The sequence below is a fragment of the Cololabis saira genome, chromosome 21 (assembly GCF_033807715.1).
Source record: "Cololabis saira isolate AMF1-May2022 chromosome 21, fColSai1.1, whole genome shotgun sequence".
In the NCBI taxonomy this organism is placed as follows: Eukaryota; Metazoa; Chordata; class Actinopteri; order Beloniformes; family Belonidae; genus Cololabis; species Cololabis saira.
Window position 1 is genome coordinate 28,493,580 of NC_084607.1, and position 27,947 is coordinate 28,521,526.

The 27,947-nt window shown below is 39.4% G+C and overlaps 3 protein-coding genes across 6 annotated transcripts; 1 reads left to right on the forward strand and 2 right to left on the reverse strand.

Annotated features, from left to right (window-relative positions):
* Nucleotides 1-7,897: 7,897 nt before the first annotated feature.
* Nucleotides 7,898-17,040, reverse strand: kcnj4 (potassium inwardly rectifying channel subfamily J member 4). 3 transcript variants are annotated; one of them, XM_061710971.1, is made up of 4 exons: nt 16,756-17,040; nt 16,224-16,268; nt 10,987-11,114; nt 7,898-9,858 (listed from the first exon to the last, which is right to left on the reverse strand). In XM_061710971.1, the coding sequence occupies exons 3-4, from the start codon at nt 11,001-11,003 to the stop codon at nt 8,253-8,255; spliced, it is 1,623 nt and encodes a 540-aa protein (XP_061566955.1). In that variant the 5' UTR covers nt 11,004-11,114; nt 16,224-16,268; nt 16,756-17,040; the 3' UTR covers nt 7,898-8,252. The 3 variants fall into 3 exon arrangements, with proteins under 3 accessions (XP_061566955.1, XP_061566953.1, XP_061566954.1); XM_061710969.1 differs by lacking the exon at nt 16,224-16,268; XM_061710970.1 differs by lacking the exon at nt 16,756-17,040 and having other exon boundaries at nt 16,224-16,433.
* A 5,618-nt stretch (nt 17,041-22,658) lies between these two features.
* Nucleotides 22,659-26,433, forward strand: LOC133421411 (ER lumen protein-retaining receptor 3). The gene is made up of 5 exons (XM_061710993.1): nt 22,659-23,048; nt 23,451-23,551; nt 24,304-24,462; nt 24,575-24,827; nt 25,042-26,433. The coding sequence occupies exons 1-5, from the start codon at nt 22,958-22,960 to the stop codon at nt 25,083-25,085; spliced, it is 648 nt and encodes a 215-aa protein (XP_061566977.1). The 5' UTR covers nt 22,659-22,957; the 3' UTR covers nt 25,086-26,433.
* Nucleotides 26,005-27,886, reverse strand: LOC133421408 (GTPase IMAP family member 7-like). Of its 2 annotated transcripts, none has more exons than XM_061710990.1 (2): nt 27,698-27,886; nt 26,005-27,429 (listed from the first exon to the last, which is right to left on the reverse strand). In XM_061710990.1, the coding sequence occupies exons 1-2, from the start codon at nt 27,726-27,728 to the stop codon at nt 26,456-26,458; spliced, it is 1,005 nt and encodes a 334-aa protein (XP_061566974.1). In that variant the 5' UTR covers nt 27,729-27,886; the 3' UTR covers nt 26,005-26,455. The 2 variants fall into 2 exon arrangements, with proteins under 2 accessions (XP_061566974.1, XP_061566973.1); XM_061710989.1 differs by having other exon boundaries at nt 26,005-27,456.
* Between the last annotated feature and the right edge of the window lie 61 nt (nt 27,887-27,947).

Below are 27,947 nucleotides of genomic sequence, written 5' to 3' on the forward strand. Positions count from 1 at the left end.
AAATGATTGATGGAATGTTCCTAATCTTATTCTGTTCTGATGATGAGGAGCCGCAGTCCTACTGTAGCTCAGAATGAGTCTCAGCAATACGTCACAAGATTGTCCAGTCTGGTTTTCCAATTTAGTTATTTATGAGGTCACCGGTGTCACTCTCCATAACGGAATGGCACTCTTGGGCCAAAAGTATTTGGTGAATCTGTAGTTGTACACCCAAAATCCAGCAGCAGAGACAGAAGCTGACGATATCTGGGGAGCTCGCAGGAGGAAGCTGTCTCTGCAGGAGAGCAACATTCTGAAACATTGATTGATGTGAGGTAAAAACGGCAGAAAGCTTAAGGTGTAACATTGGGAGTGAAAAGGAAACACATACAGGCATTGCGCAATAAGAAACAGTTGTAAGTAAGTCAAGAATTAAATAAATAAGGCCTTCCAACACTCTGGGAACATATCGGAATAAAATAAAAAGCAGAAAAGAAAGCGGAAAACAACAGGAAGGGGTTAATAACAGGATCAGACGGTAACATAGAGATCAGCAGTGCATCACAGCCTCTGGGAAAAAGAGAGAGGGATACTAGAGAAGTGCAAAACCCAAGAAGACAGATGGAAAAGACCAGAATATGATGGTTACCAAGTGGCAGACACAGAAACACACATATCCCATAATTAGCATGCTAACAGGCAGTTAAATGTCCCACACAAAGGCTTACTGTTGGACCTCTGTTGCTCACTTTGGAGACAATGCACAATAGGAGTCAGTGGGAGCCCCCAAATCACCCTAATAGCTGATGTGGCCTGTCGTATTTTACCCTTCCACCGCTCACACTCATTCACTCACTGAGTCACTAATGAAAAGCTGATAGCCTCGGGGACATGCTTACTGAGCTGCTTGCCCTCAATCCTCATTTCCTTCTTTTCATCTACTGACAGAAAATGCCTCTGCATTGCCCCCGAGGATCAGAGGGCCATCATGTAGGCTGCTTTTGGCATCAGGAATCTTGCGCGTAGGAACCTCCTCAGACTGACAGAGACAAGGTATATATGATTAAAGAAAGATGAAAATTGGACATTTATGAGGGCAAGACATACTTATGATGCTTTCTCTCTCAGTCATCCCAATGTAAGTCCTAATTCTGACTACACTGAAGAACAAATGTCTAATATTTGTCCAGTAGAGGGCACCGTATGAATATTTGTCTATATTCAGGGCTGCACATAAGTGGGCCGCCAGAGCGCATGCGCCGTCAAAATCCACAGTGCGCTGTCAATCTTGTGCTGCAAAGCGCTTTTGCGTACCAACAGCTGGGGCTCATATTATTGGTTGTGGCCAGACCAGAATACCCCAGAACTGCCACTCAAAGTTGGTACTGGGCTGGCCAATCACAGCGCGTCCGTTGCTGCTGTGGGTTGCGCAGGGAGAGAGGTAAGGATCAGCTTTACTGAACAAACTTCGACACGTCTCGTCAAAATGTCCAAGAAGCAAGCGCCATTAAGTAATTATTTTGGCGTTCCACCACCACCAACTACAAAGAGACGCCAAACTGAACCAATACCCGTGGATAGAAACAGAAAACGTGTGTTCGCCGAGAAGCGGCTGCATGATGTTACGCGGCGACGCGTACCGTACGTTTGCGCTCCCACGTATCCTACCCCGTAAGCTCTGCGTTGGTGCAACGCGGAACCATAAATCAGCCAGCGTCCGTCACTGCGTGCAGCAGTTTCCTGCAAGACGCTGCTCTGATTATGGCTCACAGTTTATGAAAACCCCAATAAAAAATAAATTAGAGAATATTTTATGAAATCAATAAACAATTCCATCATCAAAATTATAACAAATAAAGGTTTAAAATATCTTGCTTTGCATGTAATAAGACTAGGTAATATATTAGTTTCACCTTTTAAGTTGAATTATTGAAATAGATTAACTTTTACACCATATTCTAGTTGAATTATTGAAATAAATTAACTTTTACACCATATTCTAGTTGAATTATTAAAATAAATTAACTTTGTAAAGGACCATATTGAGCCATTCATCTTTAAAAGTGAATAAATATTGTTTTGCCTATAACTTATTCCTGCATCCCTCTTTTATCGATCCGGCGAGACGGGTCACCGCGTTTTTGGAGGCCCAAGTCACATATCCAGGGTCTCCTCTGAGCTCCAGACCAAAATAATTATGTGCAGCCCTGTCTATATTCATCTTCCTGACATTAGAGACCAAAGGTCTTCAAGACTCTTCAGGACGACAAGGTTTGCAAAAATGAAAGGTGAAATTCATTCATATGACATGTCCCTCACTATAACATTCTTGTTATTTTGGCCGAGGTCATTTAATAAAAAATAATCCGAAAAAGTGTTTTATGTATAAAATGGGTTCACCATGTGGGCAGATTAAAGAAACACAAATCCTCCCTTCTAACAACTGAAACCTGTTTTTTTTTAATTACTAGTATCAGCAGTGAGTATTGCGGAACACCCCATAACTAAATCGCTTTCAATTTAAAAGATTTTTTGTCAGCACTTCTGCATAGGCATGTCATGTGATGATGCCTCGGGCGCTCCGTTGTGGTGTCAATGTGAAATGCCTCATTCATTTCAGTCCCAATGCAAAGTTAACCATTTCCAAAAACAACTAAGAAAAGCTGACAAGACTTAAGGTCCTGTTAATTTTTGTTCTGTTGAATACTGCTTTTTTTTCCTTTTTATCAAAATGCTCCTGAAAGCCATCCAATCCAATCTGTCACAGGAGGAACACACAACATGATTTCATGGTTTTTCCTGAAGCACTTCAGGACAGAAACAACCACAGAGGCATCTAGTGGCATAAGGGAGGAATAGCCAACTGTGCAGGAAATATAACCCTCACAGCACCGCTAGTAAATAGTCCCCTTGTATCTGAGAACAGCCTTTCTTTTTGCCAGTTTTAACAAGGAGAAACAAGCAAAATTGTATAAACATTTATTTACAACATCAACATTTATATACAATTGATAATAAAGTGCTCTGTATTTCCGATTTTCTTTCATTTTTTTTATACCTTTTTTTTCATTTAGGACAATAGTTTGCTGTGTTGATCTCCAACCAGACGCTGGCAACATTCATAATTTTTTACAAAGCAGGAAGACAAATGACAACGCTTTGTTGTTAAATGAATTATCCTTCTGTGCTCATGACGAGTATTAAACTATTCAAAACCAAATATAATAAAGACCTCTATACACTGCCAGACAAAACATTTTATGTTTTCACATATTAGAATGCAAACCAAGATAATTTGGAATAACTTATTATTATGATGATTATTATTATGATTATTAAACAATAATAACCATACATTATTATTATTATTATTATTATTATTATTATTATTATTATTATTATTATTATTATTATTATTATTATTATTATTATTATTATTATTATTATTATTATTATAAAAACGATATATATTTTTAAACAGAGATAATTTAAACACTGCCCCTATTCAATGCCACTCCATGTAACAATACCACTTCTGACCACACGGGGGCAATATAGCACATCCAAAGACAGTTCATGATTCAGCCCCTGATGTATCAGGTATCAATTTTAAAGGATCGAGAAACTAGTTCTCTCGGGCAATATGCTTGTTTTTAATTCAAATGGTGCCAAAAAGTTTTCAAATTATATGGACCCGTTTATGTTGTATGTAATTTGTGTTCCTGACTACAGTGTGTGATTGCTGTTTGTTGTTTTTTGTTGTGTTTTCTGTTGTAACTTATGCTGCCCTCTTGGCCAGGTCACTCTTGGAAATAAGAGATTTTTAATCTCAATGAGTCTTACCTGGTTAAATAAAGGATAATAATAAAAAATGTAAGATACAACAGTGTCTCTAGTGGGGACAAAGTGGTATTATAAAATTACTTATTATTCTAGTATGGCGTTTGTCTCTTTGCCGATATTTACTCTGTGTTAACATAGCATAGCGGCATGCCCCCTTGTGGTCAGTACAGATATTCCTACATAGAAAAGCTTTAATCAGAAATCAAATTAAGAGAGTTCACCAACTGCATAGAGCAGGAAAAGCAGCTGAAAGTGCCAATGTTAATGATACCTCTCCTCTTTTTCAGAGTCCCACTGAAAAATAAAAGTTATGAAGTTGTATCACCTTAATATCAACTTATTTTGTCCTGAGGTTAACAGTTCAGGTTCTCTGCTGAATGTAGAGATGCAACATTTATGACTCGTCTAAAACTACCACACTTCAACCACAATGATTTGCAAATGCCATAAAGTCATATTTTGTTCATAATAGAACATAGAAAACCATATTAAATGTTAAAATTGACACACTTTGCCAATTCATAAAAAACATAGCTAATTTTATTAATTTTATGGCAGCAAGATGCCTCAAAAAGGGTTGGGACATAGTCAACAAAAGGCTGGGAAAGTAGTTGTTAAATCAAAAAGAATACCTGTACCTGCATATCTTGCAACTAATTAGGTTATGTGGCAATACGTTAGTGGCATGAGTGACTATAAAAAAAATAGAAAGGCTTAATCTTTCCAAAGTGAAAATGGGAAGAGGGTCAGAAATCTCTGTGTAGAAGTGAAAAGGCCCAAAATCAATCCCTGTGATCTCTATTCCCGCAGACAGCACTGCATCAAAACAAGCATATTCTGTTACTGATAGTGTTGCTCAGCCTCAGGAAATCACTGCCAAATAAAACAGTCGTTTGGGCCATCCTGTGCTAAGAAAAACATATCCTCCCATCAGTATGTCTTTTCCAGGGAAGGCGTTGCCTCTTTCAGTAAGACAATGCTAAATTGCATGCTGCATCCATTGCAAAAGCATGGCTTACTGGTACCTTTTACCAACTGAAAATATTTGGCACAGAAGATAACGAACACCCAGGACTGTTGAGCGGGTCGAGACAAAGTTAGAGATGTCAGATTATGTTGGTTTGAACATGTGGAGGTGGGACGGTGGTAAAAGAGCTACCAGGCAGGCTACAAAGAGGAAGACCAATATGGTGGAAGAGGACATGCAATTAGTTGGTGTGAGAGTGAAAGAGACAGAGAACAGATGGAAGAGATTTTGCTCAGGTGACCGTTAAATGGGTCCATCAAATTCGTGTTTAAACATTGGACATGTTTTTTTGTTTTTTTTGTCCTATTTTGAATACGATATAAGTTTATGAAATTTGCAAATCATGGCATTCTGTTTTTTACTTACATCCCACATGGTATCCCAACTTCTTTGGAAGTGGAGTTGTATTTGAAATATGAAAACAACATCTTTATCAGGATGGGGTGACAGTGGCTTGTCTGCATAGCTCGACATGTCACTGAACCCACACTTGATCTGGAAAATAACGCAAATCTCAGTGTTAAACAAATATAATCCAATAGTGCAGAAAAATACCTGACGGATTTCTGTAAAAGCATTTTATCATTTGGGACTTTCGAGGAAGGCAGTCCAGCAGAATTAACAGAGGTCCTCAAAACATTAAAACATTTGAATATTTTGTTATTTTTTTAAATTTGCCTTTCAAGTTAAACTCTTAACTAAAAGATAAGGATCAGAAGGACTACAAGCAAAATAGTTTATATATTTCAGTTATTTTAAACTAAACTAATTGAAAGCAAACTTTATTTTGGCCAGCAGTGTACCTTCACCATCATTCTTGTTATGTTCCTGGAAAGGTTTTAGTTTAAACAGTGCAATGTTTGTTCAGACAATGCAAATTTTGAAAAATCTAATTCTATTTGATGCCTTTTTCTCAGATGTATATAATCTCTAAAATATTTTTTCTTCAACATATCAACAATGATATAACAACAAAATCAGAACGAGAAATAGATAAAAGACAATTAGGAAAAGAATGCAAACAAATTAAAAGTCTTTTGAGACACAGTGCTACAGAATCATCAGATGAAGTGGGAATACTGCTCAGACAACTGCAAATATATAAAAGCAGTGCAGGGATTGAAAATCATACAAACCCTATGTTTGAATTAGAAATAAGATAAATACCAAAAATGCATATATTTTATTTGTAATTTGAAAAATATATTGTCACGTTGAACTTGATACCAGCAAGACTTTCTTACAGTTGGGTTTAACTGCTGGAGCATTACTTCTCTGTACTTTTAAAAGAAAATTGTTTTCTAATATTTGACAAGAGATCAGCTCCTTAACAGTTCCTGATATTCCTTAGTTGCATTTTTCATATCATTATGTATCAAATGTTTTCCTTTTGTGACTGATCTGGACCATAAACTTGACACTTTGAGGCCCAGACTATTTTATTATGTAACCATGCTGTTCAAATACAAGTTAAAATCTGCCTCTTGATTGTCTTGCTGAAATAAGTGAGACGTTCCCTGCTAAAAATAAAATAATAATAATTAAAAAAATGCCTGTTTGAGGCCATATTGTACCTTGTAAAGATACTTACAGAATATTTGCTCAGCTCCCATTTTTGTAAATTCACTTATGTGTGCCTGCAATATGAAAGTCAATACAGAATGTCTCTATTCTCTAAATCTTTTCATGATATTACGGTATGTGTTTTACACAATGAAATGTCCAAATCCTTGAAGTTCCAAACAGTGCACGATGTTTCCAATCTTTTGATGGCCTGTCCCAACTTTTTGCAGTGTTTTGCTGGTATACAATTCAAAATGAGAACATATTTCCCAAATGTAATCACATTTTTTAAAGTTTTTTTTTAATTCAACATGTGTTTGTTCTATTTTCAGTTAATTGTAGTCTCCACATACTTTGCTAATCCCTTAATTCTGCTTTCAATTCAACTTTAAAGAGTGTCCCAGTTTTTTGAAAAAGAGTCTGTACCAAACCAGTAAGATTTTCTACATTTGACAATAAATCAGTAAACACAGTTATTTACAGTCTTTAGAAAAAGAAAAAAAAACAGTTAAATTTATTTTTTTTCTATGAAAATCTACTGGTCCTCTCAGCATGCTGACTGATTTTCATTTAATGTCATCTATTATACAACCATTGCGACAAATGAGTCCAAAGCCATTTCCATGACATTCAGTTACACTTGAATTAATCTCTCTCTGTGCAACTCCAGTGACATGTTGGACATTCTTATAGACCGTACCAACATCCTTCATCCCTTTGTTTCCTGTTGTGCTTCACGATGGCCTTCCATCTTTACCATCATAAACAATGAGTACACTGAGGCTGGATGTTTGCTCCATAATCTCAATTTTACATCAGAGGCGTTCAGCTTTTTACTTCCCAACTCCAGACCTTTGGCAAACAGCAACAGCACAAACATGTGTTAAAGCCACTTCTCAATATTGTTTCTGTAATCACGGGCTGCAACCTCCACAAGAAACAAACCAAGAAACCAAAAAACAGATAAAAGTAATCCATCAAGTACACAATGACTCTACTTACCTATGTACTGATCACACTAAAGGACTTTAAAAGGTCTAAAAGGTCAATAAATATGTTTAAATAGGTCTGAAATATAATACAACTTCAACATTTTCACTTTAAATGGAAACATGTGATTTGAAATACAGTGGAGTCTCTCTAACTTGCAGTGAATCAAGACGTCCGGTAAAAGTTATTGTTTTAAGAAGTCTCTTGCATCCAGAAAAATGCTCCCTCTGCTACACTTAGTGATTGCACTTGGAATGATCTTGATATTACTGCACAGCAAACTCAACAACCGACTATATGAAATAATAATGTGATATGAAATAACTTGATAAAAGAAGGATTATTATGTTTTCCCAGCAAACAATTTACCAAAAACAGACAAAAGTGCAAATATCAGAGTTAGGAGGGGGAGTATTGCAGATGATTGATGATTGATGGGGGGGGGGGGGGGGGGGGGGGGGGGGGGGGAATCATTGCTTTCTTTAACCATCTTGTCTGTGTTTAATGAAAAATATATTTTTCTATGATCATTTTAAGCTGTGCTAAATATACACAGATGCTAAAGCATGACTCAAGTTTTTCTGTGATTGTGCTACCGTACTTTGGTTATGAAATCATAATCAAAAGGAGCCAAAAGTCTTTTGATGCTTTGTTAAAAAAAGCTTGTCCTCTTTAGGAGTTAGGGTGGTTGATTGTTTTTGGCCCTTCCAGGACTGCAGCCATTGGTGCCAAAGGTTATGTAGGAAAATCAAAGTTTTAATGTGTCATGAGGAGAAAGAAATACGTATAAAACAACACTGGAAAGGCAAAAGAGGCTTCAGGGGCAAAAGATGAACCCTCTTTCCAATCTTTAGGTCTCTTGCTCGCTTTTATAGGTCACTGGATCGAGAGGAATGGCTGTTTGTAGGATGTCAAACTCCATCTGGTTGTTGTCCATATCTAGAACACACATGACACTATGACTGCCGGAGGTCATGGTCGCCGTGTCCTGGAACATATTTTGGAAGTCTACTGAAGTCCTCCGGTCCTCCTTTCCTACAGTGTGAGAGGAGCCAAATGTGTCTTCCTCCTCCTCTCCACAGCTCAGTGAGACCTCATTCTCGTAGCAGAAGGCGCTCAGGGACCGTGGGATTAAGTTTTGTGTGGATCTATGAGGTGATACAGGAGATGCAGCAGACGAGGGCCGGCTTGCAGCTTCGTCAAGCTCTTTGGCGCTCATATGGGGTGTTGATGGCACCTCGTAAGTCTTGTGGAAGCGAGAATAGTCTGCCTTGTAGCGGTCCCGGTCCTCATAAATCACAGGCTCAAACCTGTGACCCCAGAAGATCTCTCTGGCAAGGTAGGAACTACGAAACTGGGTGGTCATGGCTGTGGCCTCCACCATTCCCTCCAATATCACAACAACCTCAAAGTCATCTGTTTCCAGATCAGCTCGGCTTAAAGTGTACAAAGGGCTGTCTTTATCTATCTCATGAATTATAACAAGCGGAGATACTAGAAACAGTCTGTCTGTGCCCTCATCGTAGCCCACGTTGAGGTCCATCTGCTCCAAGGGGATGAACTCACCCTCAGCTGTGACATACGAACGAATGAGCTGGGCACGGACATGAGCCTCCACGAGTTGGCTCTTCCGCAGGTTGCCCACTCTCCACATGAGGCACAGCTTGCCATCACGCATGGAGATGACAGCATTTTTTGAGAACACGAGGGTCTGGTTCCTCTTCTTTGGCCGAGCCATCTTGGCCATGATGGTGCCAATCATGAAGGAGTCAATTATGCAACCTACGATGGACTGGATTACCACCGTTATCACAGCTACAGGACATTCCTCAGTAACACAGCGCCAGCCGTAGCCAATAGTGGTCTGAGTCTCCATAGAGAACAGCAGTGCCCCAACAAACCCCTGGACGTGAAGTATGCAAGGCATTCTTTGTGTCTGTCCTCCAGCTGTGTGTCCAGAGGTGGGTCCATGCAGCCCTCCTACTACCAATTCATCACCTTTAGGAGTAGTCGACTCCTCAAAGTCCCCATGAGCCAGGGCAACGCTATAAAATATTATGCCAAAGAACAGCCAGGATACCATGAAACTGGTGCAGAATAGAAGCAGCAGATACCTCCAGCGGATGTCCACACATGTGGTGAAGATATCTGCGAGGAAGCGCTGCCTCCTTTCCTCCATGTTAGTGAATAAAACATTGCACTGTCCATTTTTCTTAACAAAACGGCTCCGTATCTGGTTGGAGCCCCTTGTCAGAATCTTCCCGTTGTAGTGGTTCATCCCTCTTTGTCCCCTTGCGCTGGGCACGGCAGCGGAGGCTCCAGACCTCCTCCTACTGTCCCCTCCTTCTGAGTCGCGGTGCTGTTGGACTTTGGGAGAACTGGTGCCGTTACGGAGCGCTAAACTCGAAATCTTCTGCAGTTCCTCCTCTGGTAGGATATCTGACACAATGCTGTACCTGTCAGAGGGGTGCATAAGGATAAGAAATTTACCAACTTTAGGTTGATGCCTTTATACACAAACACTTACTGCAATACCTTGCTTGTTATCCTAAATCCTTTAATGTTTAAACTAATACTTGAAGAGTGTAACAGAATGGTGCTGGAATCAGATGATGCATACCAATAATCTTCTTGTGCACTTTAAGGCGTACCTTTTAAAGCACACAAAGACACCATGCACCCTCTTATCAACACTGACCTAGGGAGATAATACCTGACTCACAGGTGCAAACCATAAGGGCAATCTAAAACATAACAATGTGTTGCAGTTTAAAGGGATGGATTGCAGTAATAAAATACATTTTTGACTTTCAGTCACAAATAGTCAACTCAAATTGGCCAAATTCCTGGTCAACAGAACCCATCATCCAAACTAACCTGTCTCTCTCCTTTATATAGAGGATTACCTGTTGGGAAGGTGAGTTCAGTTTAGCTATGTGAGAAGGATTGCTGTCATCACAGATTAGAGGATTATATTTGAGTCACTGTGAGACAGACAACCTATTTTGAGATGGACATATATTTGTGTCACTTCATCATATGTTTTTATCATCTTATTTCAACCCACTGATACTTCGAGAGAACTAACTGAGAGGTGCTCCCTTTAAACCCAGTCAGGCTAAGCTTAGTACATTTTCAAGCAGGTTTTTCAAGGATGGTGATATTGGAGGTGATGGTTGGCAATGGCACACAGATGTGAGACAAAACTCATGCAAACATTTATAATACAGACAAAACAATTAATCAAAATGACCCATTCATTGTAGGCTTTGTTTGGCGACGTCAGTAATACAGCAGGGGAACAGTTTTTCTCCTTACAACTTCCTGAAAGCAGATGTTTTTGGCTGGTGGAGAAGACAGTGTGGGATGGCCTTGGCCTTTTGAAGATCCAGGTACTGTAAATATCCTTGAGCTGAGCCTGACACACTTCCCAAAGCCCAATTCACAAGTCCATGCCCACAGGTTCATTTGAAGCCAGCATAGCCAATAACTTGTTATATCCTATGAGACTTTAAAATTGATGGCAAAATAACGACAGATGTATCAAAGCGTGGGGCAGGAGGGGGATCTGGCTATTTCCTCACCTGTTACTTGTTCCCATGGCACCAGTGATCACTGGGAAGGGGCCGCTGTGGACGGGCCGACTCTGGTCCGCTTCCACACATTACAGGTCTGCGCTGACGATGTGGTGTTCACAGCACTGAGAAGACCACTGAGGAGGAATCAAAGAGTTGGTGTACAGTAAGAACTCGTGTGACGGACACCCAGCATCTCCAGTGGTGATTTACAATAAGAAAAGAGTGATTGTGAATGCATAACTTGACTTTGTGACGCTATTCAGTCTTTTGAGTGGTTTTGTATTCATAATAAATTTCTAAATTTCAAGTACACCTACTGTGGATTTCAATTTATGTATCCTATACCAAAACTACATATGTTACACAATCCTTTTTTTTTTTCAACTTTGATACTTTTACCATGAGTGTATATGTTAGCAATTTATTTTATTTATTTATTATCTTATATTTTTGTTTACTGAATACATTGTTTCATCCAATTTCATCTTCTCCAGCGTTTAGACGTGATACTGTCAGCTGCTCTGGCTGTTTTTGTCTTGTTCCACAGAGTTAAAAATGTGGATTTAGACTTAATCCTGATTTAATTCTGTGCGGTATCTCAAGGCAGTGTGACCCCGTCTGACCTACTACAGAACAGATACAGTTATGAAAGGATTATCTGATTGTTGTGAAAAACAACAGACCTCTACACTTGTTAAAATTGTGCTAGATGTGGGTGTAACTGCTGAACATCATGTCTCCATGATGTCACGTGATTATGAAGTGTTTAGATGAATAGGCTTTTAAATAACCTGATGAAAAGTCATTGTCAACCAGTAGCTCTATTATCACTAATATGTAGTGATATTTAATGTTTTGAGCATTGATTCTAGTTTGATGTCTTTGGATTCAATTACAGGTCTGTTTTTTTTTTTAACAGACCTACTTGGATAGAAATAAGTGCTGAAGTTTGGGAGAGGGCTTGCTACAAAGTCCAAACACAGACGATTAATACCAGGTACAAGTTATTACAGTACAAGTGGCTAATGCAAATGTGTATTACTCCCTGTCTACTTAATCGTTTTGATCCTAATATACAGGACAGATGTGTAAAGTGTAACGTGGAGGGGGGTACATTATGTCACTGCTTATGGCAATGCCCAGAGATCGCAGTTTTGGAAAGATGTACTTGTAATCTTATCCCAGATTATCTCAGAAGATATTCCTATTTGTCCACAATTGTGTTTCTTAGGTATATTTCCTGATAACTTCAAAATAAACAGTAAAAAGAAGAGTATGATAACTTACTCTTTTCTCCAGGCGAAACATACAATAGCATTTTTTTTGGAGGAACCCAGCCAAACCAGACATCAAGCAATGGTACAAAGAACTCTTAAATGGTCTTGCATTAGAGAAATTGACATACTGTATGCCATGAAAGGGAAATCTGATGACTTTTGGGAAATATGGGGACAGTTCATGCGTTTTATGAGGAGTAATCAATTGGGACCTGTACTGGATGATTCTGTTGAATGATAATGTAGGGAGGATTCTGTTTTGTTTTTTTTTTCTTCTTTTGTTTTGAGTTTTGTGTGTAATGTTTTTTTATGTTGTTGATTTTGTCTCTGTATCTTTATGTCTGCTATGCTTGTGTGTTTTTTTCATTGTTTTTTTTTTAATTCTATTGTACATTTTATTAACAGATATAACTGTATTGTTGTAATAATTGAAAAAATGTCAATAAATATAGTGTTAAAAAAAACAGACCTACTTGGCAATACATTAGTGATTCAAAATAACCAAAATATACATAACTTTTTTTAAATAAAAAAATAAAAAGGTCAGATCTTAAAATTAGGTAAATACACCTTCAGCTGAAGAACAGTACACACTGTCACTAAGTATTGAACAAAAGAACAACCAAAATGCAAATCAATGTCTAAAAGCTGAAGAATACAGAATTCAACGCATTCAGGTGCTTGCAGAACCATCTTCAATCATAAAGACTTGATGTGATTGTTTTCAATATTATATAAACCTAATTTTAACTTAAAGTTTATTGTGGTTCCAGGAAATTTGCTCATGTGCAGCCCTCTGATGGTGTGTTTTGAGACGATTTTAGTGTTGTATGACGCATATCGCTATATTTGTTCGACAGATTGCCTCATGTAGGTATGTGTGATGATGCTATACAGAAGACTTCATGGTTTACTCAATTACATCAAAACTCCCCAGTCCTGCAGCTGCAGATCAAGCTCAAATCATTCCCCCCTGCAACACCATGCTCTACAGTTGATAGTTTGGGATGATATACTGTGTTAAGAATTAGCCAATTTTAAGGCTTTGCATGAAAACCAAACATCTAATCTTACCCATCCAAAGGACATGGTTTTGATCTTCCAGTTTCTTCAGATAGAAATTTGCAAACCTAAGCAGTGCTAATGTGTTAGGTTACAGAGAAAAGGCACCAAAACTAGTTGTGATTATCTGAGATGAAGCACTTTGATTTGAGTGTTTTCTGATCTTTGCATTGTGTGAACTTGTTTGTAGCACATCCATTTCTGGAAATGTTGGCTTTACATTTCTGAATAATCTCTCGCATTGTTTGGAAATGGTTTTATAATTCTTCTGATTGATTAGAAATAAAAAATGCTTTTCTGACATCATTGCTGATATCTTCCCTCTTGGGTTTGCTTTTATGGAGATGTTCAGACATGCTGACCATCGGTTAATGAAGTGCATTTGGATAGGGTACCTCTTGGTATCTATGGAAGCAGTAAGTATGTATTTAGTTGTTTTTTTTTACACACTAATTCTGCCTTTTGTCTTTGTTATTGTTAAATGACACAATATAATATGACTTCCTGCTGATCGTCTAAAGTCGTACCTCATTGTAAGACCTGGAAAGGACTGTCCTCATTAAAAGATCTGCTTTCTTTTTCACGTGATTTTAGAACAGCAGGAGCTTGTTTCAATGAAATAGCATCCTAAAATTCAATCTAATCCAATCCAATCTAGTTCTAATCAGTTCACCCTCATCAATAACACACACACAGGCATTTCAATGTCTATACATGAGGTCCGTATTCAAATTATGAGCATCTTTCTCCACACAGGTGTCCCTGGCTTCCAGCGCCTCCAAGCTCAACTTAAAAGACTGACGCAGCAACCAGCCAGCAACCTGTCATTACAAAGTTTCTCTTTTGTTGGAAAAGGTTTATAAATGTTCATGAGCATGAAGCAAGAACAGGCACAGGTACTGAAGAGAGGTGGCAGAGTTCAGCTGTGGTTAGCACAAGCCGGTTAATGGACACCGTGTAAAACTGCGTGCTTTCACTGGAGCCAGTTCCCATAGAGACATCTCTGTTGTGGCATTTGGGGGTAAAAGGAGGGAGTCATTAGAGACAGCGTGGTGAGAGCTAGGGTGGGGGGTCGCACACGGTATTAAGAGCTCTTATAAGATGAGTCAGTGAGGGAAGAAAACAATGTAAAGAGAGCGAGAGGGCATGAGGTTCTGTGACATAACACCTACATTTTATTTTGATTATATTTAAAGGGGTTTTGAAAAGGCAACACTTCACCGGTTACTGAATGAGGATTATTATAAAAGAAGGGGAATATTATATGAATTATAAGAATAAATGAAAAAGAAAAAAGTGGTAACACCAACTTCCCATTTTGACCTCATATTATGTGACCTTGCAACTCATTAGCTTTGAAATTTGAATGTTTTTTTTTTTCTTTTTCTTTTTTTACTCATGTGCATCTCGAAGGTCAAATTTCAGGATTTACCCCACGGCTGAATGTTTCATATCCTTAACATGAATTTCTCCGATCTTCTCCTTTTTTCTTGATTTTTCTTTATTCTTTGTCTATCTGCTGAACAAATGATTATCACATTTATTGATACTGAAGTCATTTTTACTAGCAATTCTACTGTATATTAACCTTGAATGGACCATATTTGCATGTCGTTGCTCCCACATCGGTACTCCAACATCCTCAAGGTTTTTTACTGAAGTTCTGTCATGAATCCTTCTTGTCTCAGAGCCCATGCAAGTTATTGGCATTTATCTAACACACTAAAATTATTGTATGCCCCCTAATTCTCAATCCCAGCTGAGATAAAGACAGAGACAATCTGTCAGGAGATGCAAGTGGATTTAAGATATCCACTCACCCTAAAGCTATTCGCCCCGATGATATTACGGCCACAAATAATAATAATAATAATAATAATAATAATAATAATAATAATAATAATAATAATAATAATAATAATAATTAGTAATTGTAGCAGCAATTGTAAAAGATGTAGCAAGTTAAGAACCAGGTGCATAATGTTCAAGCTGTCAAGAGGAGCATAAAAAGAGAATAATCACCACATCATTGCTTATACTTCAGGAAGTTGGCTATTATGTAAACTGTTGTTCAACAAAGCCCATTTTAATTATGATTGATAGCAGCACTAATTATTCCATAAAAAACTGCTCTTCATGTCTGTGTCAGCCATTCTTTTGAAGTTCCTTCTGTTCGCCTTTATAAATCTACACGAACGCTGATCAATACATACCCTGCTTTCACCTTTGTTTGTCACGATCCAACCCACAGCCAAGGACTCGGCCAAGCAGAGAATTATTCCCACGCTCATCTCCCATCCTAGACAACCTCCTGTCCTGGCCTCATTTCTGGATTTTACTTTTTATTTCGCCATTGTTTAATTTAATCTTTTAATTTTTCCTTCTTTACACTGTAGATCAGCTGTTTGTGCATAATGAACACATAACTTTGCAACAGAACATCAAATAAGGTATTTTGTGTTTAAAAGTAAAAATGTATGAACCTAAAGATAAGTTGTTTAAAAGCCACACCTGTTTCTGATCATTTACTTCGCATTTCTTGAGTTTTAGGCTGATTTTTCTTTTTTTTAATCCTTTCATGACCCTCTATTTTCTTTTTACTTGACACGCAACCAGCATTAGTGTACACAGAGTCTGCTGACTCAGGTAGGCCTACACTAAGTATCTCTATGAATTTATTTTTGTACTCTTTTGTTCTCACTCATAATAAAATACCTCCATAGATAAAAGATAAGTTTGTTATTTGACTTTATAGTGAACTTTCAGAGCACCACTGAGGTTTGTTTCTCATTGATTTGAAAAACTGGACTATCTATGAACCTACAAGCTGATATTTACTATTTTATAAAGTTTTCATTCCCCATTTCTTCTCCTTATTCTATGTGAAACAGGATAAGAGCTTACCTTATGTTTCCCCCCTCCAGAAGATGCAGAAGCTCTGCTTTCTCACTGATTTGATTGATGAAAAACAGGATACTGGTGTACAAAAACTTGTTCAAAACTTTCAAAAGAAGAAGACATTTCTTAGCATCTAGCCCACCAAGATATAATTCTACCCTTCAAATCATCCTGTGCACAGCATGAGTGCTTTTAGAAGTATGTTCCATGCGTCCTGAAATGTGCGAGGTGATGCAGCTAAGTCTCACCGGTGCTGTAAAGTTTTACAGTGACGGAGGCGTGTGAATGTACGCTTGATCACGCTCAACAGGGCAGTTTCCATGATGGCTGAGCTGTATTCTGTTTGACGTACTTCTTATTCTGGCATGTTTCCTTTTAAAACGATGCCTTTTGTCAAAGCAAGACTAACACTTGTCCTCAGCCTGTCAGCTGAAACCAAATGTGTCAAATAAACACTCTATTTAGTATTCTTTTCAAACTGTTACAGTGTCATGATTATGTAAAAAATAAAAGCATACTGAATACAAATTATACTCACTTGATGAATAAGTAGTTGTTTCTTGGTTACAGTATGAACCCCTCACATGAAAAAACAATAAAAGTTACTTTCCAAAATTCCACTTTTTAGGGGAAAGCTCCCACATCCTTAGATTAAAGCAGCGTATGATCCAGCCTTTTACTTTCTTCTTTCACTCTCTCCTTCATTGCTTATTCTTTGCTTTCTTCTGGTTGTGTGTCTCTTTTAATCCTTTATTGTCCTCCGCTTCCTCCTTCACTGATTATAATCCTGGCTGTGTGCACTCTCCTGTGCGAACTCATACACCCTGGGTTGAAAATGCTGTGTCAATCTCCGCTCTGCAGAGCATGAGTCTGGGAGGGAGAGGTGGACGGATGGAGAGGAGAGGAGAGAGGAGAGAGGAGCTCTCATTATGTGTAGGTGTCTAATAATGCCTGATGCGTCCATAGCAGGAACTTATTTGAGTCATAGATTCTGGGTAACTCACATTTGAAAAAGCAAAAATGATAACAGGTGGGGTCTGAGGAGAATAGGAGGGACTTAAGTTGAGGTTAAAAGTTAATGAGTAGAGGAAGACAGGGTTGTCACAGAAAATTGGACGTTAAATTAATTATTTTGCACCTGGATGGTTTCTAAACACTTATCTTTTGCTGCTCGGAAAGCTGACTATCCATGCTGGTCAGCATCAGCACAGTTAAAGGTTGCATCAGCATACAGCTCAGAACAGAAAATTCCCTTTTCAAGGGTTCATACCTTGCAACAACAGCTTGCCCTGCGTCATTTGTGCTTTAATTTGAAGTGCTGTGATGCTGCAACAGGCTTTTCCTCACATTCCATGGTCACTTCAGAATGGGTGCAAATATGGAAAGTGGGACGTCAATGGGAGCTGCAAAGCTGGAATGACTTGAAAATGAATTACAGTCAGTACGTTCTCTAAATAAAAACAGCTGGACAGAATACTGATTGCGTGGAAGCAAGAGATTTATGTTGCATGGTTGCATTGTATGATTAATGTTTGTAGTATGTAGCTCTCACCAGAGAGATCAGAGGAAGGGAAAAGAGGCAAGAGAAATGGGGAAGGACACGTTTGCATAATTGATTATCGAGTGGATAATAGTTTGTGCTTCACAGCCCTCCGGGTGGCCCCTCAACTGTAGAGATAAATAATAAAATCACATTTGAATCTGTATAAATGTGCATCATTACCCATGAAATTCTTCTTGTGACTATATTCCAGGTCCCTTTTCCTTCAAATGTTTGCTATAATTCCAGATGAGACAGCGGATTATGCGTTAGGATTGTAATTCAGTTTTGGAAACATGATCAAAATCTCCACTTCTTACTATCTTTTCAGGAGTGCAGACTTTATAAACAAAAAACCAGCCAGTTTTCTCACCAATCCAGAGTAATTGGTGGGTTGTGCGCAAATGGTTTTATTACACACTGAATCATGATGATCTTGATGTTACTAATCATTGCTATCGCTGTGATGTGTTTTATGTTTTTGAGTCAAATGTGATGGTGAACTGATGCGTTTAAACATGTTTGAAATAAAACATGTAATTTTTACAGGTATATTTACCACAATACAAAAATATAAAATGACATAAAATAACTATTAAGGTGTTTTGAACTGCCTCAGATAAAAACTAAGGCTTGAAGGATTGAAGCAGCATCCTGTTGCTGAAGCTGCTCCTCTGCCTGATGATGCTGTTGTCCAGGACTGACAGAAGATTGCAAAAGGCTCTTCTGTTCTGTTTCAGATTTTAGGTAGTCCAGTTCTGCTCCCTGCTACAGAACCATCCTTCGAAGCCCACTTGTCCAGCCACATTGCTTCTCTCTTCTTAATAATGGTTCCTATACGGCACAGAAGAGGACGCTGGCAATGACAGACTGGTAGAACACCTGAAGCATCTTCTGACATATGTTAATGGACCTGAGGCTCTACAGGAAATAGAGCCAGCATCGCTGCTTCCTGTAGAAGACATCAGTGTTTGTGGACCAGCGTATTCAGGTCCTGCATGTCGCACCCATCTCCAGACACATGCCATTAACGAGCGCAGGCTGCAGACGGGCCCTGAGCCTCCAGGTTGTGCCGAGCTTAGATGCCGGTGATGCTGAGCTTTCTTTGCAAGCTTATAGGTCTGAGCATGCTAACATAATGATATCTTTCTCCCTAAATGAACAAATACATAACTTTAAGAGAGCTATGAAATATTAAAAATAAGGCCAAAACGCCTTATTTTTTCATAATTGTCTGACATGTTAAACCTGGCATTAAAAGATGGTGTACTTTCTTCACTTTTCTGTATTCCAAACAAAAACACAGAGTATTTTCCTTAAATTTAATTCCCTCACCTGAAAACTGCACCTACGTGTACAGTATGTACTTTCCACTTCACCATCAGGACAGCTTGTCAGAGTTTGACGGAACTGAAAATATTGAGCAGAGTTTTGAATATGACTGAAACAATGTCATGGGTCTCAAAACAGAGACATTTACTGTACCAGTTTGACATCTTTCTTCCAGAGTCCAGTTAAAAAAAAACATGTAAAATTAGCAAAAGTGTTTCTATGGAAACTGCTAGCCTTCATCCCTCCTGCACCTGAAGCTTCCCTTCAGCCACCTCACTGTTTCCATCCTCTCGCCACCCTCCTGTTGCACTCCTACTCGCCAATCTAAATTATAGAGCAGGGGGGTTTCTCCTTTCTCAAAATAGACTCAAAATAAGGATGTGGGTGCTGCATCTGCGCATGTGACAGATCCATAGAGGAGGAATGAAGAGGCACATGAAGACATGAGGCTCTGAGCATCAACATCAGGTTGCACAGAAAACAGAAACTTTGAGGACAAGCAGATGAGCCTTTGAATGTAATAGGTGCAGGAACTGAGAAAGAATCTGATTCACACAAAAATAACCTTTCAAGGCGGTGTGAGTTGGAACAGTAAAAAAAATGATGCATCATTTATTTCAGCTGCAGTCCACCTCATAAACACAAATAAGGAAAATACTGGAAATCCTCTGTCAGGGTTTATTGCAACACACCAAAGCGGTGGGGTGCAGAGTAGGCTACGTAGCCTAAACAGACGTACCTATTTATTATCTTAAACCTTGTTTTAAAGAAAGTCACACGCTTCACCTGCCATGGTGTGAGTGCAATGAGCAGAGAGAAGCCACAAAGCAGTGGTTTTCAACAGTCAGACACTAAATAACTGGATGCACTTGCAGTAGAAAAAAAAAAAAATGCGGAAAAACAAGAAAATACACTGACTCTCTTACAGTGCATCTTCTGAGCAGAAGCTGATCGTGTAGACAGAGTCTCCAGACTGTGTGCATGTATAAATAGCTTCTAATCAGTTCTAGGTGTCAGATTAGTTCCCATAACCTTTTGCTCAGCTGACACTCATTATAGTAGCCTACCTAAGGGTCAGCTCTGCCCAAAGGATGTCCTCTAAAGTATATTTGGTGCTCAACCTTCATCTACAAGCTTGTCCGAGATAAATCACCCAGTGAGGATTAATAAAGACAATTGTTGAAAATGATGTATGATTACCTTGTCTTTTCCTCTTCTTTTTTCCCACTTTATCACTTCAAGTGTCTGATGATTCCTATTTTGAATCACAGTTAAGTGCAGTCTAGCTTGAAAATAGCAGTAGAAAAAGGTAAAATGCTCTTTGCTGGAGACTTCAAGGATGTGTAAAATAGCTGTGTACTCTTCGTTAGTGCGTGGTGCCCCCTCATCTCTCTGCACCACCACAGATACACTCAAAGTAGGCTGAAAGCATTTCCTGTGCACGATTTTTTATTATTTTACAGGATCAAAAATGAGAGTGGGATGCTGAGGAACAGGATGTGTGTGAGGCCAAAATGTATTTTCTATTCCTGAACTATTGTAAGAGAAGGGGACAGGTGAGGAGGTGGAAACACTGAGATTTTAATGAGAACGGACACACTGAATGATGAAAAATGGAGGGTGAGTGGATGGAAGTTTTAGTCACGGATTCAGACGACAGAATGTTGGAGGAAAGGGAGGCAGGTAGAGTGGAGGTGTCAGAAAGCACTAATAGAGAATAAGTGAACGCTGATTATTTAAAAATGTGTCTGAGTAAACTGCAACAAATCTTCATGTAATCATTTTTCTAACTTATATTTGTTCTCCAAAAAATAAACACATGACAATTAAACACTGAGCTATTCCTTTTATAGTTGAAATACTTTGGATACAAATAAAAAACTAATTATTCATATTGTATGGCCTTCCACATAGATAGGACCACAAACTAGTAATTTAATCAGTCTGAATGAGTTCAACATGGCTAGAATTTCACAGAATCTATCAATAAACATGGTTTTAGCTTGAATTACCGTAAATCGTGGGAAAAATGGGTAACTATTGAAAATTGAGCTAGCGACTAATGTTTGATCACTTTGTGGGACAGTTATTCACAGTTTTTGATAATTGACATCAATCATTGAATAACCCACAATGAAAACACAATATTATTATTATATTAACCCAGAATAAGTACTTGCTGTATCATGGCCTGCTTCAGAACCATGCACTGATTTAATGTTTGTTAGTGAGAGTGTCCCATAAAGATGTTTGCAATTATATTTTTAGAATATACCATACTAATAGGTTTTAGAGAACCAGATTCATGTATTTTCTATTTTCTAATAAATATGGATGTTATTGAAAGTTTGATAAGACGACAGGACTATGGGTGTCTCTGTTGAAGTACACCTGTATCTTCTGTTATTAAGCAAAGGAAAAGGGAAAAAAGATACAAATGCAAGTCCAGCTGAAGTAAAAGTATATTATTATCAAAAAATATCATATAGTGTCAGAAAGAAAAAATAGGAAAGATAGCAAATATTTAGGTCCTTTAGAATAATATTCAGTATACTGTATATGACATCAATAGATTATCAGAACTAAAGCATCGTGTGAAAGAAGAATGATGCTGTTGCAGCTGTTTCAGATCTTGGGGAGTGGTAGCCTAGTGGTTAGAGAAGTGGACTGGAGTCTGGAGGACCAGGTTCAAGCCCCCAGAATGCAACTCAGGTCAACCACCCTGGGCCCCTGAGCAAGGCCCTCAACCCCAACCGCTCCCCGGGCGCCGTTCATATGGCAGACCACTGCTCTCTAGTCTCTAGAGATGGGTTAAATGCAGAGACTGGAAATTTCCCCTCTGGGGGACTATTAAAGGATTTCTTATCTTATCTTGAAAGACCATGGATAATTATTGTAATTATTGTGTTAGATTATTAAAAAACGAATCAAACATGAAATTAGTCAAAGGCATAGATAGAAAAAAAAACTTGATGGAATCTTTAGAAACTCATAGGTATCTGAAATACGGCCTCCTCAACTACAGACCAAAGAAGAAAAAAACGCTGGAAAACCTTGTTATCTGTTATAATTTTTTTTTCAACAAGTATTGAAAGTTACCCAAAGATTAAAAAATAAATAAAATAGATCAAATAAATGGCATAAAATGAAAATCCACAGTTAAGTAAGCCTACAGTAAAGGGCTGACAGATTTACGGCTTGCTCGATGGATGGATGAATACCGGTAGATGCATCTCTATTGTCCGCATTATGTCGCCACCTGCTGGTTACTTCTGTTATTGCACATCGGTCGTTCACACATAATCAAGTTAGCCATGGTGACACCGGAACACAGTATTAGGGGCGCTTCCTTCTTAATAAAATAATAACCTATTTTAAAACTTCAACTCTGCCAATAATACTTTCCATTGTTAAACGTGTATTAAACTACTTGTAATATAAGGTGATTTAATAATATTATTAATAGATTTATACGCTCTACTAGGGGTGCGCGTAACCAATTGGACATTTAATTTGAAAAGCACAGACCGGAAACGGTTGTCATGTTTGATCTTACACCTGTGCGGACTTGACAGCCACGTCACCTCCTCCACAGCTTTCTTCCCGCACCATAACTCACTGAAATCTAGCTGAAATGAGAGAAGTCCAGCTCACTGGTACCTATTGACTAAAACACGCCTGTAGATATCGATCCTGGAGACGCTGGCTGCGCTGCTGCTTCTTTTCCATCTGTTTATCTCAGCAGAGCTCCTGACTGCCCGCCTTTAGTAGCTGAACAACTCTGCACTCTCTCTTTCTTCTGTGGAGGCCGGTGAAGAGTTAATTAAAGTTAGAATTAAGGTTGTTGTTGAAGTGAGACAGCAGAAGCATGAATGTGTTTCGTCTGGCGGGGGACGTGTGCCACTTGTTGGCCATCATCATCCTGCTCATGAAGATATGGAGGTCCAGGTCCTGCGCTGGTGAGTTGACAGAAACATGTCTGCTGCTCTTCCCTGCTGTCACTGGACTTTAACTCACCCACACAAACACGACCCTGCAGTCTGACTGCATATGCACTGAGAATATATATATATATATATGCAGTTATACTATGTAGATGTAGTGGGGACTGGGATATTGGGAGTATTTGCATAGTGTGGTGAGTACTTGTAGAGGAGAGAAAGCTACGTGGCAGTATTAACAAACGCACTTTAAGAGCTTCCTCCTCCACTTATCCTCCAACAATCAACGAGAAAACCGACCACATACAGTTATGAGAAGTGCAACATTTCCTCTCATGTCTGCACTGTCTGATGACTGATGTTATCTGCCTTTAACTACAGGTTATAATTGATTCGTACCATCTCATCTTTCCTTCATAGGCATCTCCGGGAAGTCTCAGGTGCTGTTTGCACTTGTCTTCACCACCAGGTATCTTGACTTATTCACGGTCTTCATTTCAGCTTACAACACAGTCATGAAGGTTAGTATGCACACACACACACACACACACACACACACACACACACACACACACACACACACACACACACACACACACACACACACATGCAATTTCCCTGGAGAATAACTCTACATTCAACCAGAATAACAGCATTACAATTAAGACATTTCTTTCGAAGCCCGAGGTTGAGACAGGGTTGACAAGCTGGGGTCACGTCCTCATTTAAGCTTCGTACTCTGGTTAAAATCTCAAAATATTTCTCATTACACATGCAAACACTCAGCTGAATCAAAGATCATACACTATATTTTGTTATCAGGCAGAGCGGTAAGCTGCCAGTTACACATACAAAAATAACCACTACCGAGTCGTCTGAAAGGAGACATACAAGTTAATTTTCTAATTGCAATTTCCTGAGGACTTAGTTAATTTAAACCAAGTCTTTATTAGTCAGCTTTGCATGTGGTGTCATTCTTTTGAAAGTCTCTGCGGTAAAGTAAGTTGAGTTGGAGAAGAAGATGGAGAAGCTGGATATTTGTACGCTGATGTGGATCTGTGATGTCACAGAACCCTGCAAATGCGTGCAGCTCACTGAATTAGACAGGTCGGTGTTTTCAGATGTAGGCCAGCCTGCAGAGCGTGATAGTGTTGTGTCATGTTTTTGAGGCGATAATGACTTCAAGCACCAAAATAAATGCTTTCAAGCACAAACAAATGGTTTGTTTTCTCAATAAAAGTCCCATTTAATCAATATTTGACTTTTTTTTCAGGTGGTGTTCCTGGCTATGTCATACGCTACTGTGTACCTGATCTACATGCGCTTCAAGAACACCTACGATTCGGAGAACGACACCTTTCGCGTGGAGTTCCTGTTGGTCCCAGTCATCGGGCTGTCCTTCCTTGAAAACTATGTTTTCACTCCGTTGGAGGTAAAAACATGCAGGACTGCACGCAAAACAGCTCAAAGGCTCAAAAAAATGCGCTTTTTTCAAGTTTCTGTTTCAACATTGTTTGTGTTGGATTTACTTGTCGCTCCACTAGATCCTGTGGACTTTCTCCATTTTCCTGGAGGCTGTGGCCATAATGCCGCAGCTCTTCATGATCACCAAGACGGGGGAGGCAGAGTCGATCACCACCCACTACCTGTTCTTCCTGGGCCTGTACCGAGCCCTCTACATAGCTAACTGGGTGTGGCGCTACCACACAGAGGGCTTCTTTGACCAAATCGCTGTAGTGTCTGGAGTCGTGCAGACTATTTTCTACTGCGACTTCTTCTACCTTTATGTGACAAGGGGTGAGTATAAACTTGTAAAGTTGAAGGTTTTATCTGGAGGGACTTGTGACTGATTTGAGCTGCAGGAGAGACCTTGTAGACTTTGACAGATTTGAATGCTTGGGTGAAGGAGAGCAGAGTGTCGATGATTAATGGGGGAGTGGAGAAGGTTGTTGACCAGATTGCCATCTCATGCTCGCGTTTTTCTCCTGGTTTGCCCTCTACCTGTCTGCAGTGCTTCGAGGAAGAGGAAAGATGAGCCTGCCGATGCCAGTTTAAATCGGACACCTGTGCTGCGCCTTCACCCATCTGTGCCTGCCGCGGTTCAGCATCTGAGCGCCGATCTTTGCCTTCGACTGTACTTGTATTCAGCTATGGGACTAGTGGTCTGGCATCATCCTGCAGACCAAAAATGAAAATGATTTTCTTTTTGAATGGTACTTTGTGTATGTATGATTTTAAGTGTGAACTCCGTGTACAGTTCTGATTTATCCTGTCTTGACATGCGAATGTTACGCAGGACATGTGTCTATACAGCATGGAAAAATGTACTTTTTTCCATTTTTTTTATCTTTACCTTTTAGGAACTGAGCGATTACGACTCTATAGAGGGACTTACGTTTAGTTTTATTAGCTACGCTATTTGTTTGAATGTTAAATCCACACCTGGTGGTGGCGTCAGCATTCCCAGGCAGATTGTTGCCACTTCACACACAGTCTGTGGAGCCGGTGTTGTGGCTGTGCGAGTGCTGCTTTTTAAAGGTTTCTACATTAAAACCGATCGGCAAACTTATTCTTAACAAATATTATACCCGAAAATCTGACACCTTCCTTTCTTTCTGTGTTGGTAGACACTTCCTGTGTATTTTGCAAAATAGTTCCTTTCCTACACAACAGACTTAACCTCTGCTGTGGAAAAAAAAATGATGATAATATTAATAATAATAAAGCTCTGTGGAAATCTGTTTACTCAGTTCAGCGACTGTGAGCACAGATTTGCAGTTCTCCCTTTCAAACATAATGATATGCTTCTGTAAACCTATCTGCACTGTTCAAAAGCTGACGGCCTGGATTTCCACAGTTAAAAGAAAAAAAAAGAAAAATCTCTGCAGCTGGCTTTAGGCTCGCTTTTTACGTTCCTTTTTCTTAAGTATGTTACCTGTTTGCTTTTGTTTTTCATACATATTTGTATTTCAGTGTATCTCTTCATGGGAGAATAAAAAGGGCTAAATATTTTGTCACGCTAGAAGAGGCCAAAGATGGAGGTTACCTGCTCCAGTGTTTTAGTTAAATAACAATGACTTTAATGAAAAGAAAAAAAAAACTATTTAAGGGTGATTTTCTATAACAAACCATGTTTTTAGGAATACAGATGTGTCAATCAACAAGATGAATTGCACAGAATTTTTATGCCTTCTGTAAATTGTCCACATAGACTGAAACACACGTGAATACTAACTTTTGTGTAGACCGTTAACACGTGTCCGCTGTAATTTCATTCAGTATGATTTTACAGTGTTTGTGCAGATGAATGGATCTATATCATCTGGTGTGATGTATGTAAGTGAGTTTTCTTTCACATATCACTTCTGTGTAATAAAGACCACACGTCTTCAAAAGACTTAAATGATCGCAGCCTTAAATGTCCCTCAATGCAGCAGAGTTTTTTTGTGTTTGGACAACACTTTACTCCCCTCTCTCACGGCTCCTCCCACCACTGATTTGATATTTAGAGGTGATGCTGCCAAAGCTGCGACCTTCTTCACAGCTTTTCCTTTTCCTTTCTCCTTCCCGATGATCCCTGCTCCCTCTGCTGCACCTCTGCCTATGGCAGTCACCAGCTCACACCAGAAAAGCTTCTCTGCTCTCTTCCTGGCCTCCTCTTCCTCCCTCCTCATCATCTCAGAGTCGTGGGATTGCTCTTCTTTATCTCCAGTCTCCTTCTCAAGAACCTCCAGTTTTTGTCCCTTTTCCCCCAGAATCCTCTCTTGTGCCTCTTTTATAGTGTTCTGAGCTTCCTTGAACATCTCGCTGGTGTAGAAGCCACCTCCATTCTTTGTCACCACCACATCCACCTTCTTCAAAAGAAGCATGACCTTTTGCGAGCACTCTGATGTCTCGTCTTGCCCGCTGTTGTCAAAGATGTGATACCTCCCATGGCAGCCATGGACAAACTCGGACAGTTCTTGACTCTCTTCCAAGAAGTCCTCGATGCACTTTCCTTGCAATTGGTCCCCCCAGGTGAACAGCACCATGATAAATCTAGAAACCTCAGATCCAAACATAGCCTTGATCCACTCCAGGGTCTCTCTTTCTTCCTGGGTGAACCTTCCAAGCTGCACGGTCACCAAGAAGATGTGGGGTCCTGGAGGGTATAATCGAATGCACTGCCCCACCTCTGCCATGACTTCCTGCGGTGACAGGTTCGTGTGGAAGAAGCCTGGGGTGTCAACGATGGATACGGGGCGCCCGCCTACAGTCCCAGTCTGTCTTCTGCATTTTGTAGTGATGGAACGGGGGGATGCCTCCACCCAGAAAGCAGATCTGCCAAAGATGGTGTTTCCTGAGGAGCTTCTGCCTGTCCCCGTTCTGCCCAGGAGAATCATCCTCAGAGGTTCAGACTCTGATGTGGGGAGTGGTGTGTCAGTGGCTGTGCCAAAACACACAGTAAACATGCATCAATGTTATTTTACCCTTGAGCAGCATCTGCATGTTCTATGTATAAAACACATACTGATAAAATACATTTGTTTTCAAGATTTGAATTTTTTTTTTTTAAAGGTTAATATTTTAAGTGTTTGATTCTTATTTTGTGTTGAGACTTTTTTTGCTGTACAATGACACAAGCTGTTCTGATCACTCATGCTTGGTAAGATTTGTAATAAACATACCTGCCTGTGACACAGCATTTTCGGATGACATCCTGAAAGAGAAACCTTGATAAAATATCCGGTGTAACGATTACTCAGCCAATTACAATAACGTATATCCAGCTTTCTTGTGTAGTCACCGCTGGCCAGATGTGTTCTTCCAGCTACATATTAATTCCACCCAAACAGCGAGTGCATCAGCGTGCAGCTGCAGAGATGGAGAGCGCAGCTGCCAATGTGACGCACGCCGCTAAACCTATTGGAAAAAAAC

Excerpts from the sequence above, each read along its gene's own strand:
- LOC133421408 (XM_061710989.1), bottom strand. The coding sequence starts at position 27,728 with ATGTCATCCGAAAATGCTGTGTCACAGGCAG. Across the intron at positions 27,457-27,697 it reads AAATGCTGTGTCACAGGCAG|CCACTGACACACCACTCCCC; the intron begins GTATGTTTATTA and ends GTTTTGGCACAG.
- LOC133421411 (XM_061710993.1), top strand. The coding sequence starts at position 22,958 with ATGAATGTGTTTCGTCTGGCGGGGGACGTGTGCCACTTGTTGGCCATC. Across the intron at positions 23,552-24,303 it reads CTTACAACACAGTCATGAAG|GTGGTGTTCCTGGCTATGTC; the intron begins GTTAGTATGCAC and ends CTTTTTTTTCAG. Across the intron at positions 24,828-25,041 it reads CTACCTTTATGTGACAAGGG|TGCTTCGAGGAAGAGGAAAG; the intron begins GTGAGTATAAAC and ends ACCTGTCTGCAG.